Genomic DNA, 17,372 nt, shown 5'->3' with positions numbered 1-17,372 from the left:
CCACATGTTTTCAGTCTATTTCCAGGCTCCGTTATAATCGGATTCTAGCATTTACGTGTTCACACGTTAGTTTAAAAGACAGGTTTGATGATCATTTTGATTCTTAACAAAATCCCATCAAAAAATCAAAACCAACAATGGGTGTATCTTCAAACAAGTATTATGCATTGTGTGTTTGCATCAAGGCATGTTTGACCCTGAGTCTTAAGACACTGAACCCCAACTCCCAAATGGTTTGGCAAGCGCCTTGCAAAGAAGACCCAAACATCTTTGTGAGACATTTTAAGGGTTTATGTCTTCATTAGGAACCTTTGTGCTTGGTGCTGAGATCAACATCAATAACCCTCGCACCGCTTTCACTTTATATACACTGTATATAGTATGTCCTGCTCTGATATTTTATTGTATTGTGAGTGTGTATATATTGTAACCTTGTTTGCTGCTGAACAGAATCCCCCCTGGGGATGAATAAAGTATCTATCCATCACAGACATGGGAGGGAAGTCGGAGAGTATTGAGAGAAAAACGCATTGTTGGTTTTTAGTCTTCTCTGAGAGTAATGGAAAATCCAAATAATCGTATCAGTCTTTATTTGATGCACACATGTACAATTTCTTCCATCTTTTACCTCCTGGGTTTTGAGGTTCTATATAATTAAAGTTATCACAATCTTAGTTCAGCACATTACAAAATATAGTGAATCAGCGTTTAGGAATTATCTGACAATAGTGTACAGATGAAGCATTTTGCTACATACCTGTAACACCAACTACTACAAGCCACCTCAGAGACTGGAGCCCAATGAATGAGATGAGGTCAACGGGTGCCTTCTATAACCTGGCCCTGATTAGGACATAGTTTGGGGGGACATAGCGGTGATCTTCAACTGCATGTAATCCAATCCCCACGCTTCCATTTCCAATGTTGATGAATGTATACAACAAATTATGGAAGCCGCAGCGTGTACATGCACTGACGGGAACGCGACGGGAGCACGTTTGAGTTCTATTTTGTTTAAACGCTGCCGTCCTGACTGCTTTGTTACGAGGATTGGTGCGCATGTCTGCTGAAGAGCAGACCCTGCTTCAAGAGCAACGACCGCAGAACGCCCGTCTCCATGCAGAGACCCAACAGTGTATGGCGGCCGCCCCTCCAGCACCAAGGGAGGGGACCGTGCAGCCAAATCCTTGTTTTATTCCCAAAATGCCTTTTGAGTGCAAGCTAAAAGGGGGGGCTGGCCCGCAGATGCCTGGGCAGACCCGGTCGGGCCCTTCCTACTCGGGCCAGCACAGCAGGCATACCTCGACCTCCCTACAGCCTAGTCCAAGGTTTACGCAGTCTTGAAGAAGGGAATCCTGGCAAGGTACGGCTACAGTTTAGCTTGGCTGACATCCGACCCGGAGAACCTAGTGGTTATCATGATGGACAAATACATCTGGTCCCTACCATATGAGGCCAAGAAAATGACCAGTCAGCAGAATCCCACCAATCTGGATAGCCTGGTGGAGGACCAGAGGGCTACAGCCGAACTATTGAAATCAACGGGAGCGGACCCTTACGTGACCTCTTCCCTAACGTAAGGGTCGAGGTCAAGGGCCAGAGGTGGGACCTAATGGTGGTCTCAAAACCACATGTTTCCACAGTGTTGCACCTAGCCCATAGCCATGTCCTGGGGACCCAGTTCAATTCAGTTCATTTTGTATAGCCCAAAATCTTGAATTACAATTTTTCTACATTTCCTATCTACATTTTCACATATAAATTGTACTTTTGTGGGAGTTCCCATCCGATTCCCTGTCATGAGTGCTTTATACCCACAGATATCAGTAGAGGGCTCTGCCTCCTCAGTTAATATGACTACATGGTTTTGAAATCTGGTCAAAATGCACTTTTCTGATGTGATCAATGTATTAATTATGTCTGTAAAGTAAACTAATGGTCACAACTCTGGCCTAATGCATTTGTGACGTATAACCACAGGTATCCAGCAGGGTTCATTCCCCAGGAATGTGACGGCATGTATAGTCTTCATTGGTTCATAAAATGCAGCTCAATTACATTATATTTCATTTAGCTGACGCTTTTATCCAAAGCGACGTACATTCATAATATGCCATGGACACAGCTACGAGGAGCAATTCGGGGTCAAGTGTCTTGCTCCAGGATTTAACAGCTCTGTGAGGGACAGCTGTTTGACATGGCGAGACCCCTATTTTAAAGAGGGTCTTTACTCTAGGCCTCGTACATCATTTTGCATTAGGAAAATAACAAACAATACTTGGGACATAGGTTTTACATCCCACTTGCATGTAATCAATATGACGTGTAGGAATATGAAATGCCTCATTTCCATTTGTAGATTATGAAGTTGAATTTAGAGCGACATGATGGAACCATCAGCTGATGAGTCTGCTATACTGAACAGCAACAACTGTATCTGTGAGCAGAGGACATATGTGAAGAAGCTAATTATGATTTACTAAAAAATGATACAACGTATTTCTGTGCCCATAGAAGATATATTGGGTTTCAAATTCCAGGTGTCATATTATGGCATTATAGAGCCTTATTCAATTGATTAATGGCAAATGGACTTATCCTTGTATAGCACCTTTCTAGTCCTACGATCACTTTAAGTGCTTTAACACTCCATGTCATTCATCCATTACCATTCATACACTGATGGTATATCTGGCCTTAACACACCCAGATTGATATCCTGATCTTGGGTAACCTGATGAGAAAGATCCCATCTGAAAATTCTTTAAAATAATGGGACAAAACCTATACAATCATTTAACAGATTAAAAAGGGATTACAAATTCTAGATGCGTCTGATCTATTCTAGACCATAGGTTTTGAAAAAGTGCTCCCATGAGAATCCGCCTCTCTCCTCTTGTCTCTTTCTGTATCCCTCTGTGTGTGTGTGTGTGTGTGTGTGTGTGTGTGTGTTGGTAAAGAGAACTGTGTGAACCAGTATAGATTAGTGTGACCAATTCAAAAATAAGGTTAGGTTTTACGGTTAAGTTAAATTCTGTAATAACCCCTAAAATGATGGTATGGATACTGACGGCAAGCAATACAAACATCAGCATATAACATATAACAAATAAATCGGATTAATTTACAATTTACAACATGCACAGAGTGGGTACTGCAGATATTTTGGCTCATTTTGACTAATTTCAGTCAAATAAATAGAGGATGTTTTATTCCTCTAACAGGTAGACACAGCCACGTGGAGCAATTCGGGGTTAAGTGTCTTGCTCAAGGACACATCGACTAGGCCAGCAGAGCCGGGGATCGAACGGCCGATCTGATTGAAGGTTGGACCTGCTAACCACTGAGCCACAGTCTCCCCACACTTGATACGCATCTCAGGATCAACTCTTGTACTTGAACACTTACAACACTTTGTCACTCATTACACAACGACCCATGACCTCTGGTAGCAACAGGTAGCTACAATATATATCACTATTGTCTTTGAAGTATATCTTCTATTTATTAGTAATGTATTTGGCATAAACCAAGACTCCATTACAACAAAAAGAGGGTCTCTTCTTAAAAGCATGGATTGTGCTACCTCAGTCATTCCAAGTACATAAACTACAACTAAAGTGATTCCAGTAATGATACAAAAGTATAGTTACTCTACATACTTTTATGGGTTAGCTCCAGAGATATAAATGTAAAAGTCAACCCTCTGTTCTGGATTTGGCCACACGTTCTCATTGACCTTCTGTCCTCTATGGACCAGGTGGAGTTTGACACTTATAGTTTGCTATACATGTCTTCAGGTTAATATGAATGATTTCATACATTATCCTGTTTTACAACCACGTGATTACAACATGGGCCATTTATTTTGCATCTTATGGATACAATAAACTAAAAATGTGATTACATGACAACACACCTTTAGGCTAATACACATAGACTGGGATTACACAGCTAGTGTCTTCACAAACAACAACCTGTTGGACAACACGGGCGCTAGAGAGAGCCGGCTCCTACTTCCCAACAACACCGCGACAGTAAACCTGTGTGCACATCTGGGAAGACGCCTGAGAATGAATCTGTGTGCATGTCTGAGTCATCTCTGGCAATCTGCAGACATGTCCAGACATCTAGCATTCATTGTATCCAAGAAGGACATCTGTTGGTCATAAACGGTCCCCAGCCATGAGGTTAAATAAATAATCCCTTATGGGATCGAAGAATGGAGAGAACGATGGAAGGTGAGGTGAAACCATCCTGGCAGTCTGTGTCTAGAAGAGAATGGTGGAAGACTACATAGTCCCGTCAAATTACAAAACGTTTTGGATTCCACCTTTTTGTTGTTTGGATGTGCTAAAAGCTGTATTGAACACTTTGACTCTACTTCACCAAACCCTGTTCGGATGCTGCTTCCTGGAAATATTAGGAGGGCTTTTGTTCTGAAAGGCCAGGCCGGAAGTGCGCGTCCCCATTCTTCTGGTTAGCTTCACACCGGGCGGTCTGGCCGTCTCCTCCGGTTTCCTGATCCAACCCGCACCACTGCACAACTCAAGTGAACGGATTCCGCAGGAGTCGGTGCTCCACCGACACGCAGAGATGACAGCGGCAACACGAGCCGCCCCCTTCCGGCTTTCAGCGCCGGCCACCGGCTGACGAGCGTGCTTCAAGTCACGGAGAACCGCGAGCTTAATACTAGAGCGGCACATTTCAGCGGCGGAACCGCAGCTCGGACGGGATGCCCGGGGACGGTTATTGACCTCCCGGTAACGTCATGCTAATCTGGTAAACTGAGTGGAGGCAACATGGGATTCCTGCACCAGCTCCATCTCCTGCTGTGGAAGAACATCTCTCTGAAGAGGAGGGGGCCGGTAAGTAACCTCTGCTGACCCCATGACAGTGAACGGAGCTGATCAGCGGCACCGCGGCCATTATCTGGGCTCTCCTCCATCCTACCAGCACCTGCTGTCTCTATCTGCACATGTTAATAACCCCGCAGTGAGCGTCATATGGAGGCTGATGCTGATGCTGATGATGCTGATGATGCTGATGATGCTGATGCTGACTGTCGCGGTGTTGTTGGCAACAGGAGCCGCTCTCTCCAGTGCCCATGTTGTCTAACAGGTTGTTGTTTGTGGATGAAGTACAGTTGTGTAATCCCAGTCTCAGTTTTACAAAAAAGGCCCACACAGATAAACTCAGGGTGTGTTGTCATGAGGTATGGAGTTTATCATATGCATAAGATGCCACAAAATGGGCTGATGAATGTTGTAATCACAGGATTGCAAAATAGGATCATGTATGAACTCATTTATAATAACCTGTGGACTGTCAAACTCTTAACACTTTATGATCACCTGATGAACAATATTCTGGAGACTTGCATTCTGATGGTCATGTTTTATGAGAATCTTCTGGTTTTGTTAGTTTTGTAGTGTGTTACTTGTCTGTTGTGCTCTGTGGACTGTGTCTATTGTTGTCTGTATGAATGTCTGGTGGCAAATGAGTTTCCCCACTGGGGATTAATAACGTTTTCCAAATTTAATCTAATCTAATCTAAATATCCTGTAGCCTAATATTTCTGTGAATATGAAGATTATATATATATATATATATATATATATATATATATATATATATATATATATATATAATTATTTAGTTCTGACTGTAGGATTTAGGTTATTATAAGTAACCACAACAATATGTTGGTTTCAGTCATATGAATGTTCATATGACTGCATCTTAAAATGCTCATAGGGTACTCAATTATCTGCTGTGGTTTCTGTAGATGGCATTGCCCTGGCATCCAACACCACTGTAAAGAATCTCTAGTTATCTTTGACCGAGACTTGTCCTTTAACTCCCATGTGAAGCAAATCTCATCTACGTAACATTTCAAAAATCAGGCACATCTTGTCTCAAAAAGATGCAGAAAAGCTGGTTCACGTGTTTGTTACTTCCAGACTAGATTACTGCAACTCCTTATTATCAGACTGCTCTAATAAGTCTCTTAAATCCCTCCAGTTGATCCAGAATACTGCAGCTCGTGTACTCACAAAAACTAAGAAAAGACCATATTTCCCCACTAGAGAGCTGCGCTCACTAAATACGGGGTTACTTGTGGTTCCCAGAGTCCTAAAAAGTAGGATGGGAGCCAGAGCCTTCAGTTATCAAGCTCCTCTTTTATGGAACCAGCTTCCACTTTCAGTCCGGGAGGCAGACACAGTCACCTCATTTAAGAATAGACTTAAGACTTTCCTCTTTAATAGTGCTTATAGTTAGGGCTGAATCAGGTTTGCCCTGGTCCAGCCCCTTGATATGCTGCTATAGGCTTATAGGCTGCTGGGGGATGTTTTAGGATACACTGAGCACCTCTCTCCTCTTCTTTCTCTACTTTACATCTCTTCATTGCACCTTACTAACTCTACTTCCTCCCCGGAGTCTTTGTGACTTTAGGTCTCATGGGGTCCATTGGACCTGGCTATGTCTGAAGCTGGTGCTGGGTCCTGACCCCTTGCCCCTGCTTCCTGCATCCAGCCTCTGGCCTAGATCTGGCCTCCTTCCCAATGGCCCTGCCTCCTTCTCTGTGCCTCCTGCCTCAAAGGCCGGCCTCATTGGTCTGGCCTCTTTCGCGATGTCTCATACCTGGTGGGCCGGCCTCCTGTCTTTGTGGCCACAAACTCTTTTTCCAAGGTCAAGAGTTAACATTCAAGATCAACCGTGCCTCTGGTTTGGAATTACTTACAGGAAATAATGCCTCCAGAGTTGAGAAAATGGTGGCATTGGTCGTTTGTTCAAATCCTAGGTTTAGCAACCTTAGCTAGGTTTATGTTTCCCTCATGCGACTTCTTGTGATCAGGCAACAACATCACTTTTGAATTGACACAATTACACTTACAACAGACGAGAGACGTTCAAATAGCATTCCTCAAATGTTTGGTATAATCCAATGTGATGACCCTCACAACCATACTATCTGAGTGCTTATGGCGATAATCCTTACAGGGTCTATTATTAGCAATCAGAAATCATAATGGCTGACAGCTGGTTTATTTTAGTGATGTCCGTGTTTTTTAAAGCCGAAGCTGAATCTGTCCTCAGGCAGCCTGCTTTTTATCACCGCCTGATGCCTTTGCTGGTGTCCTGATAGAGGGGGTGGTGTGCGTGTGGGTGGGGTGCAGCTATTTTTAGCCCATCTACCTTCAGACGACAAACTCTGAGGAGGCAAAAGAGATGCATTGGGGAGCCTCTGTCATAATAATAGTAGGAGCTGCGTCATTTTTCTCTATTGATTTAAAATCACGCTGCCCTGTTTATTCCTCACTAAAACTGTCCTTAGGATTGATGATTGGAGCAGAAAAGTCAGCACTTAGCTGAGATAGCATCAATCACATATGTGGTCCCTTCTGAAAGAGGCAAATTCATGCATACATAAGGGGCACATAAAAATATGAATTAATTGAAAGTTAACATATATTGTACATAAGGGCATATTTTGGACTTGCAACTGGGACAAATTGGTAGCTGTATGTCTTCTTCAGTTACGCTTAAGAACTTCCGTGTGTGTGTGTAGACTTTGTGTCGCAGTTTGCTGATATACAAATATCCTTATCATGTGTAGTACTAGGACCGGTAAAAAATTCAGAACATTGAGTTGAAAGCCGTCCATTTTCGATTTGTTGGCGCATCTCTAACTAAATATCTGCCATCTGCTCTGTAAAATACGTTTTTCAGCTGTTTTTAAAATTTTATTTTTAGTCCGCTTCATCTAAAATATAGGCTGGGCCTATTTTTTTTTATCTTAATAGTTTCACCTAAAACTATGTTCATTTTGCACTGAAGTTCTTACAAAAATGAGAAAATACTCAGTACTTTGAATTTGTCACATATTTAATTCACACAGGAGTACACAAAATAGGCCTTACCATGTATAAAAGGTAAATGGACTGTACTTATATTTCTCTTTTCTAGTCTTCCGACCACTCAAAGCTCTTTAACACTACATGTCATCATTCACCCATTCACACACTGATGGGAGGAGCTACCATGCAAGGTGCCACCTGTCCATCAGGACTAACTAACATTCACACACTGATGGGAGGAGCTACCATGGAAGGTGCCACCTGTCCATCAGGACTATCTAACATTCACACACTGATGGGAGGAGCTACCATGCAAGGAGCCACCTGACCATCAGGACTTGTGGAGCGGGGAATCGAACTGCCGATCCTCTGATCCTCTGATAGGTACATCATAGAGAAAGGAAGATAAGTAGAAGACAGTTTGGTTGCTTAAGAAAGTGCATTCCATGCACACTGTGTGTTTTACAACTTTGAATATTTCTTATTCATTTTTTAATATCACAACAATAAAAACCTTTATCAGGAATGCAGTGTTTGTTTGGATGAGGACAGTGTGGGGCAGCTTCAGGCCCATTACAGTTGTGGAGGCCTGGCTCTTGGCACTAGAAAACCTGCAACAAAAAAAGATACATCTGTGGAAAAGCACAAGCTGGTGGGGAGCAAATATACATTGATCTCAAGATATGACAGGGCAAGGGATGTATTTGGAACACAAACATTCATTTGGAGTTTTGTTTGTGTCCACTTAATACATGTAAGGCCAACATTCACTCTCTTTTAGCCCCCCTCCTCTTTTCCTCCTTCTGTTTCATGGATTGTGGAAATCTGTATCATGGTCCATGCCTACTACTCATTATTCATAATTTCCGATGGATGTCGTATGTGTACAGACTGTAAAGCCCTTTAAGGATAATTTGTGATTTTGGGCTATCAAAATAATACTGAGTATTACAGAGTGTAATTCTGTAGCAGAAGGTTAACTGAATTATCAATGCCATCTGTAAATTCTAACAGACTACCAGCTGAAGACAGGTTGTCTACACACCATGTGAGGTAACTGTGCTGCAGCTCTTCCTCTGGAGGGCCTTCATTCATCGTGCTTTTTATATTCCCTGATAAGTAACATAAAGTGGTCTCCTTTACCGAAACAAGCCAAGATCCTTTAAACACGCCAGATATGATTTTCAGTTTACATCCAATCTTTCTTTGATCATGAAGCCCAACGCTTCTGAAGTACACTGCAGACTAGATTCTGTAATAACGGAGACAAACAGAGTGAAGGCTGACTGAACGCAGGTTTAATGTGCATCGCTAGGTTTGCGTTATATACGTGCAGTGTATGAAATGTCTAGGACTAGGTCTTGGTCTATTGAAACTTCTCGAGTCAAACGATACCTGCATGCGATCCTTTTGTTACCCAGATATAGAAATAAACGACATATATGTGTGGTGTTGTTTGCAGTCAAATTAAGCAAGCGTTCTTCCACCATTTAATGGGACGTGTGATTGGCCAGATTGAACCTGAGGGTGGACCACAGGATGGACGTTGTGCTTCCTTGACAGCGCTGTTGACACTACGGGTCGGGATGGTGTTATCAACGGTTATCGCTGTATGAGCGTATGAGTATGAGTGCATAACAACGTGATTTGCTAGCCAGTGGAACACACACAGCTTCCATTCCCATGAATGGGATACAATGAAGGACCCTACTGGTAACCATAGCACTTTAAGGCTTCTAGCGTTGGTACTGGCATTGTTTTTATTAAATTGATATCCAGCCCTTATCCTCTCCAATGCATTTTGGAAAACTATAATCTAGTCAAGGGTCACATGAGACTATCGTTAAAAATACAAATAAAGAATTAAAGCTGTATTTTATGTTTTGGCCACTTGGGACTAACACAACATTGACATTGTATCACCTTATGAAGATGATATGTCGACCTGAGTCTCCCGTTCACTCAGACATTTTATTTAGACTCTGTAGTTTAATTATTCACCTCCAAACAACAGCAATAAATAGAGGATACAAGCTGCAATTATTGATTTGGGGGAACAAAAGTAGCAGAAAAGTGTTTTGTCATATTTACAAATCCAGCAGGCACAGAGCAACTGACATTTTTACATTACATTACATGTCGTTTAGCTGACGCTTTTATCCAAAGCGACTTACAGAAGCCTAGCGAAGTGAACGAGGTGTGAGGTTAGACCATGTCCTGGATGTAGACTGGACCCGATCTGTTCGCAGCACAGTATGCAAGTACCAATGTTTTGAAGCGGATGCGGGCGGCCACCGGTAACCAGTGAAGGTCGCGGAGGAGCGGAGTAGTGTGGGTAAATTTCTGGAGGTTAAAGACCAGTCGAGCTGCTGCATTCTGGATGAGGTGTAAAGGTCGAATGGCATTAGCAGGTAGACCTGAAGGAGGGAGTTGCAATAGTCTAGACGCGAGATGACCAGAGCCTGGACCAGAACCTGTGCCGCCTACTGAGTGAGAAGAGGTCGTATTCTCCTGATGTTGTACAGCATGTACCTACAGGAGCGTGTTGTTGCAGTAATGTTGGCAGTCAGGGAGAGTTGACTGTCGAGCGTCACACCGAGGTTCCTGGCAGTCGGAGTCGAAGCCAGCACTGAGTTGTTGAAGTTAATAGTCAGGTCGTGGGTGGGAGAGCCTTTTCCTGGAAGGAGGAGAAGTTCAGTCTTGTCCGGGTTAATTTTCAGGTGGTGTGTGGACATCCACTGAGAGATGTCAGTCAGACAGGCAGAGATTCGTGCTGCTACCTGTGTTTGAGATTGGGGAAACAAGAGGATCAGTTGGGTGTCATCAGCATAGCTGTGGTAGGTGAAGCCATGCGAGCGAATGACAGAGCCAAGAGAGTTGGTGTACAGAGTGTCCTGTGTCCTCCTGTCCTCTTTCCTCTGTCCTCAATCTTCCTGTCCTCTGTCCTCTTTCCTCTGTTCTCATTCCTCATTCCTTCTGTCCTCTGTCCTCTGTTCTCTGTCCTCTGTCCTCTTTCCTGTGTCATCTGTGATGCAGCTGATACTGAACTAGCTGTGGCTTTGAAATAGACTTTGTTTGGGTTAGGGTTAGAGTCCAGTCAGCATTCGTCCGCAAGTGTCCTTGGGCAAGATAGTGAACCCCAAACTGAGTTGAAAAGCTGTGCCATCGGTGTGTCTGTCACGGCGGCCCCTGTGTAATTGTGACATAGTGTAATAGTGACATGTAGTGTCACAATTACACTAGAAAGGCTCTTCATATGAATGCAACAGCATTATGATCAACACATACACTGCTCTTTCATGTAAACCAGACCTATGTGATATGAGAAAATGGGTTTATATAGCTATTGAAATGTGGAAACCCCCCAATCACGGTAGAATATTATAACTTGTAACTTCCAGCCTTGTAAAAATGTCATGTAGTCATCGTGATTTAAATGGGATAAAAGAACAACAGTTTGTCTAGCTCGTTATGACAGATCATCCCTGTTTATTCCACCACATTGTCTTTTCACCTTTTATATCTGGAGCACGTATGGCATATGACAACATCCATTAATGAAGCTCGGGATTGGATGAGTGGACCTTGATCCAGCTGCAGGAGAGCTCAGGACTCAAACTCAGTTGATAGAGAACATTTCCCTGATGCACACTTTTTAAGATATCACTCATACTATATGCCCAGACTTGTTTTTGCTGCTGTTTACATTCCTCCTTATGCAAATAAAGAAAAACACTTCAGGAACGCGCTTCTCTTTTAGTCGACTTCAGTTTGTCATGTTTTTCTTATGAAGCAAAGGAGCAACAACTGAATTCCGTTGTGCATCCCTGTGTTGCATAATGACAATAAATGATGCCACATACTTGAATACTTAAACACATATCACAACGTTCCCACTGCTCTGGGATTCTTTTCATAGTGTTTTTGGACTCCTGTTAATCCGTCACACAGACTGATGTCCTTCAGCTCCATTACTGGAGGACACATTCATACTCATCCACCCTAAAACCATAAGCCAAATGAAATTGTGCAGTGGTGGTTATGATTTAGGGATGTTGTTTTGGCAAATTGCCCCTTTTAAAACACTGGAGTGGGATCAGAGGGGAGGCTGACTAGAAGGAAGGGAGGATTCCTCCCAGCAAAGGGGGAGCAGGGGAGAAGGGAAGGCTTTCAGTGGGCTTTAGACTTAATGTAGGATCATTAGCTTGTTGTGATGACTGAACTGAAGTGTAAAGAAGGGGTCATGGCTTTTGGTCAGTGTTCATTGGGCCAACTCTCTTTAGACCAGATTCCTTGTTGGAGTCATAACTCAATCAGAGTTGAACACAGAGACACAATACACTTGTTTTAGATTTAGTGGGATTTTGCCCGTTTAGATCTTAGAGGATATTGTCCTTAAAAAGATGCTCCTTCTGACTCCAGAACTTGCCTGAGAATCCTCACATTCTTCAGTACCCAGGATCTAGTCACTGTGACGGTGCTGTCCACCCATTGGTACATTGCAAACTCCAGTCGAGAGGGTGGTGCTGATGCAACTGAAGCTGTTTGACTTCCACACTTTAGCAGTTGCAGCAATACCAGTTAAACTAACACTTACCTTAATAACACAAAGCCATGGAGGCATTTTATTGATGAACTAGGAGCAAGACGAGAGGCTCACTCATGCTGCTCCCTCACCCATACACACCCAAGGCTCTCTCGCCCAAACACACAGGACCGGTGTGACATTTGTGCCGAGGCAGACCAAACACCAGAGCACAGCAGGGACGAACTGGGACTTGGACATGGACTAGTCCTTCTTCGAGCATCTGATGACGCTGAACACACTCTATGATGTCCTCACTACTGAGCTGGAACACTAGTCACAGTTCTCTTGTATCCAGTGACTGAATGTTTTATGCAGTGATCTATGCTAATGAAAGGCTCACTGGTGTCTAGCTTAGCTGTGCTTTTCACCAGTCCAGATACTTTTCCACATGCACGAGCATATGCAGTGAAATGCTTACACTGTTGAATCCCAATGAGCAATACTGAATTGATCTCTTGGTGGTAAGTGTCTGTGGACAACCCCAGGTTTCTCTTTAGCCAGGCTGACATAGAGCCACAGCTCTGTGGAGCTGTGTGTTCCTATAGACAGCAGTAGTAATGACTTCATGAACTTATTCAATAAAAAGATTCTAACTATTAGAGGCAAGATTGATGATCTCTTGCCCTCAACCAGTGCCGATGTGTGTCCTCAAGTGGAGTGGCCTTGGAAACGGCTGTTTCTACTTCTAAACCGTCTACCTGTCTCGTAGACCCCATCCCAACGAGGCTACTTAAAGACGTGTTGCCTTTAATTGGCACCTCTCTGTTGGATATTGTTAATGTGTCTTTGCTAACAGGCCATGTACCACATTCCTTCAAAGTAGCTGTAATTAAACCTCTCCTGAAGAAGCCCACTCTTCATGGTCGGCTGTAGCTCAGTGGGGAGAGTGGTCGTCCCGTAACCACACGGTACCCGGTTCGCTCCTCCCATAGTTGCATGTCGAAGTGTCCTTATCCAGAGGTGTTGGCTAACTACAGACCGATCTCTAACCTTCCCTTCCTCTCTAAGATCCTTTAGAAAGTAGTTGCAAATCAGTTGTGTGACTTTCTACATCATAATAGTTTGATGAGTTTCAGTCAGGATTTAGAAAACACCACAGCACAGAGACAACACTGGTGAAGATTACAAATGACCTCCTAATTGCATCAGATAAAGGACTCATCTCTGTACTGGTCTTGTTTGACCTTAGTGCTGATAAAGGACTCATCTCTGTACTTGTTTTGTTAGACCTTAGTGCTGATAAAGGACTCATCTCTGTACTTGTTTTGTTAGACCTTAGTGCTGATAAAGGACTCATCTCTGTACTTGTTTTGTTAGACCTTAGTGCTGCATTCGACACCATTGATCATGACATCCTATTACAGAGACTGGATCAGTCGATTGACATTTCAGGTACCGCACTAAGTTGGTTTAAATCCTATTTATCAGATCGATCTCAATTTGTGTTTGTAAACGATGAAGCCTCAATGACCACCAACGTTAATCACGGAGTTCCACAAGGTTCTGTGCTTGGACCAATTTAATTTACCTTAAGTATGCTTCCTTTGGGCAATATTATCAGGAAACACTCCATAAACTTTCATTGTTATGCAGATGATACTCCATTAAATCTATCGGTCACCAGAAAACAGGTGGGTTCCAACAAAAAGTTCTACATAACGGTCGAAGGCTGGGTCCATGATGGTCGGTTTCTTCTGTCACGACTCTTGTAGCCAGAGAGAGAGAGGACCGAAATGCCGACAACGGTGCAAAAGAAACTTTATTCCTTTCGGAAAAAACAGGAATCACAAAAAATGGGCTCTAGGCCATCAAAGGACAAAACAGGACGGACCGATATGTTGAAGGAGACAAACAGGGTTTAAGTACACAGGGAAGGTCCAGGTGATTAGATGCAGGAGACAATCAGGGACAGGGCAGACAATCACAGGGACAGGAAGTGCAGGGAAACAGAGGACACAAGAGACAAGGACTTAAAATAAAACAGGAAACAAGACACAAAAACCCAGACCATGACAACAGGTGGTTTGGCCCCACCCATCAGTTGCAATGTTGTATCTGTGTTGATATAATTTTCAGTTGTCGCAGAAGAACTGTCGTTTCGATAAGTCAGCTTGTCCTCTCTGTCCTCTTTTTTGTTGCCCTTATTTTGAGTGGAAACAGATCCAGTCACTTACTGCATTTACCAGTTTCTCATACCTGCCTCATGCCTGGTGGGCCGGCCCCCTGCCATGGCCCTGCTGATGCCCCTCTTCTTTACCTCTGTCTGTTTCATGGATTGTGGAGGTCTGGGTGGTGGTCCATGCCTACTACTAATTATTCATAATTTCTGTCATATTCATTGAATGTGTTGTAACTCTGTAACTCTGTTCATCTGGTCACATGACATCTATTGCTTCTGTCCATCCGGGGAGAGGGATCCTCCTCTGTTGCTCTCCTGAAGGGTTCTTCCCTTTTTCCCCCTGTCGTATGTGTACAGATTGTAAAGCCCTCTGAGGGGAGTTTGTAATTTTGGGCTAGACAAAATAAACTGAATTGAATTGAAATCCTGTGACGAAACAGGTCCCAGACAGCTAAATGATCAAGTCGTCAAAAAGATGCACCGCTATTTTTACTACTTTTTACATTTACAAAAGGCAATAACAAAGCTGAAGCGGCAGAGGTTTGATGGTGAGGTGGTGTGTGTTTGACCTCGACATGTACATTTGGAGAGAGACTGCAGCATTAGACACATTACAGAGTTTTATTATTCAGATCGGAGGTTCGCTTTTGGTCTACATGAAAATAGACTTTTAACAAGAGAAGTACGTAGCTGTTTTAGAGCATGTGTGTTCAGTTGTATGAAGCTGTTTTCTAAATGGAAAAGCAATCAAAGGTTGAAATGGAAAGCTAATTTTGAAGGAAGTTGTTCAGACCTACAATGAACATATTTTTGATCAGCTGGTGAATCATGAAAAAAATCTAATATAAAACTTGAGTTTAGTAATCTGTGACTCGTCTTCACTATGAAACTCCAGCGATCAGTCCGATCAGCTGCAGCGTCCAATCAAATACCTGATGAACAGTGAGGGGGCGTGTCCCACTGGACATGGGAATTGTCGCAAAGCACCCAAAGAAGAGCGCCCCTCCTGCATAACGGCTGCTGGACAACAAGGTCAGCGAGGCTTCTAGGTCCTTATTCATATTGAAGTAATCACTGATTTGAGGCTTCTGGAAGTTTCACGTAAAGGACCCCATCAAGAAGCAAGCGGGGGCGTGTCATCTTGACTGAGACACAACCCCAAAGTTTGCAAACTAAACCGGCTTCAACAGCGCTTTCAAAAATCTTTTCAAAAAAGGATGTATTGAACATGTTTTATATTTTTTCATATTATTTATTGTACATTTTCTATTTCATATTTATGATTCTTGACTTTTTCAGTATATGTTTTTCTTTATATGTTTTATTGGCAATAAACTAGTTTCTGATACTGATGATGTGGTTATCTAATGCTAAATAATTGATGTATAAGCAGTCATCACTCTGTTGGTGTATTTGAAGTGACTTCTATCTTTAAACATCAAAAATAATACCTCCTCTCCAGCCTAAATGTGATTTATGAGTTGCCAGTTTGGGCAGGCTGCTGTGTGCACTTGAGAGGCTGGCTAACGGATTTCTTAGCTACTGACTGTATTTGTCCTACAGCAGGAATAACAAGAGTTCACTTGGTATTTGTCGTATTGATGAGATATGAATTAGCTCATGATCAAGCCCAGTGAAGAAGTGTGGGTAGGAGGATGTGAACTCCACTATGGTGATACCGCATGTATAGAAGATTACGTCATCCACTCCCGCCCTGATGGAATGAATGGATGTGTGAATAATCTATTTTGTCCTTTTCCCCTTCCAGTGGGTGCTGGCCTTTGAGATCTTCATCCCACTGGTCCTCTTCTTCATCCTCCTGGGTCTGAGGCAGAAGAAGCCAGCGATTCCTGTCAAGGAAGGTAGGCAGACAAAGCCGAACATAGACGGAGACAGCAGGGGGATGGATCCTATCAATTCAACCCACCGTACAGTAATAATATGTACTGAGGGATTGGTTAAAAGGGACATTTACTCAGGATTTGCAGCCCTTTTTAGTTTCTATACAGCCAAATTGTGCTTGTTCTCATTATGAAAGGACCAAACTGATTTTGCGCCAGTAAAATGGAAGAAATGGTGATATATTCTTCTTATTGAAATAAATCTCCAACTGATTTCTCAGAACGTATTCAATCACAACACAGTGTGCGGGTAGGCGTGTCTTCATGATGGTAATTAATGGGTCCTGGGGTGGAGAGCAGGGATTGGTCCCCAGGTCGGTGGGGTCGGGAGGTGAAGTAGAGTGTGCTTAATGAATAAAATCATTTAAAAATACTTCACTGGTAAAGTAAAAGATCTAAATACTCTTTCCACCACTGGCACAGGTTGGAAATAATCATAATTAACAAAAGGTCGGGGTTAAGGTAGTGTTATGGTGAATAATAAATACACCTCAGTCAGTTAAAGCAGTGGAGGACAGGACAGCATGACAACAACCGCTCAGCAAATGAAAAGAGCTTTCATAGATCAATGCTGACTGACAACATTCCTGATTCAACCACATTGAATATAATAGATGGAGCTGCCGGTTAAACTGGACTTGTTGATTTTTTTGACACTATTCTTTTACTTTTTGTACCGACTGGAACAACACTACCTGATGTTTATGACTGCCACACACTGCTAAACATCAACACGTATTACTCACCATATATTACAGAGATCCTGCCAAGCGCGAAGAGAAAGAGAACACCTCTGCCCAGTATCCTGCTGGGCAATTTCCAGTCCTTGGGAAATAAGCTTGAAGACATAATGGGCCATCAGAGACTTCTCTGTGTGGCCCAGATAGGCCAAGTCCCTGAGT

The 17,372-nt window shown here is 42.9% G+C and overlaps 1 protein-coding gene across 1 annotated transcript in view; it reads left to right on the top strand.

Moving 5' to 3' along the window:
* Positions 1 to 4,507: 4,507 nt before the first annotated feature.
* The window catches only part of abca2 (ATP-binding cassette, sub-family A (ABC1), member 2), a 71,375-nt gene continuing 58,510 nt past the window's right edge, over positions 4,508 to 17,372 (top strand). Inside the window, exons 1-2 of the mRNA XM_034541928.1 lie at positions 4,508 to 4,868; positions 16,338 to 16,431. Of these exons, the coding sequence (XP_034397819.1) occupies positions 4,803 to 4,868; positions 16,338 to 16,431 (160 nt within the window). The 5' untranslated portion in view covers positions 4,508 to 4,802. The remainder of the gene's footprint in view (positions 4,869 to 16,337; positions 16,432 to 17,372) is intronic.

The sequence above is a fragment of the Cyclopterus lumpus genome, chromosome 9 (assembly GCF_009769545.1).
Source record: "Cyclopterus lumpus isolate fCycLum1 chromosome 9, fCycLum1.pri, whole genome shotgun sequence".
NCBI lineage: Eukaryota > Metazoa > Chordata > Actinopteri > Perciformes > Cyclopteridae > Cyclopterus > Cyclopterus lumpus.
This window is presented reverse-complemented; position numbering and strand designations above follow the sequence as displayed.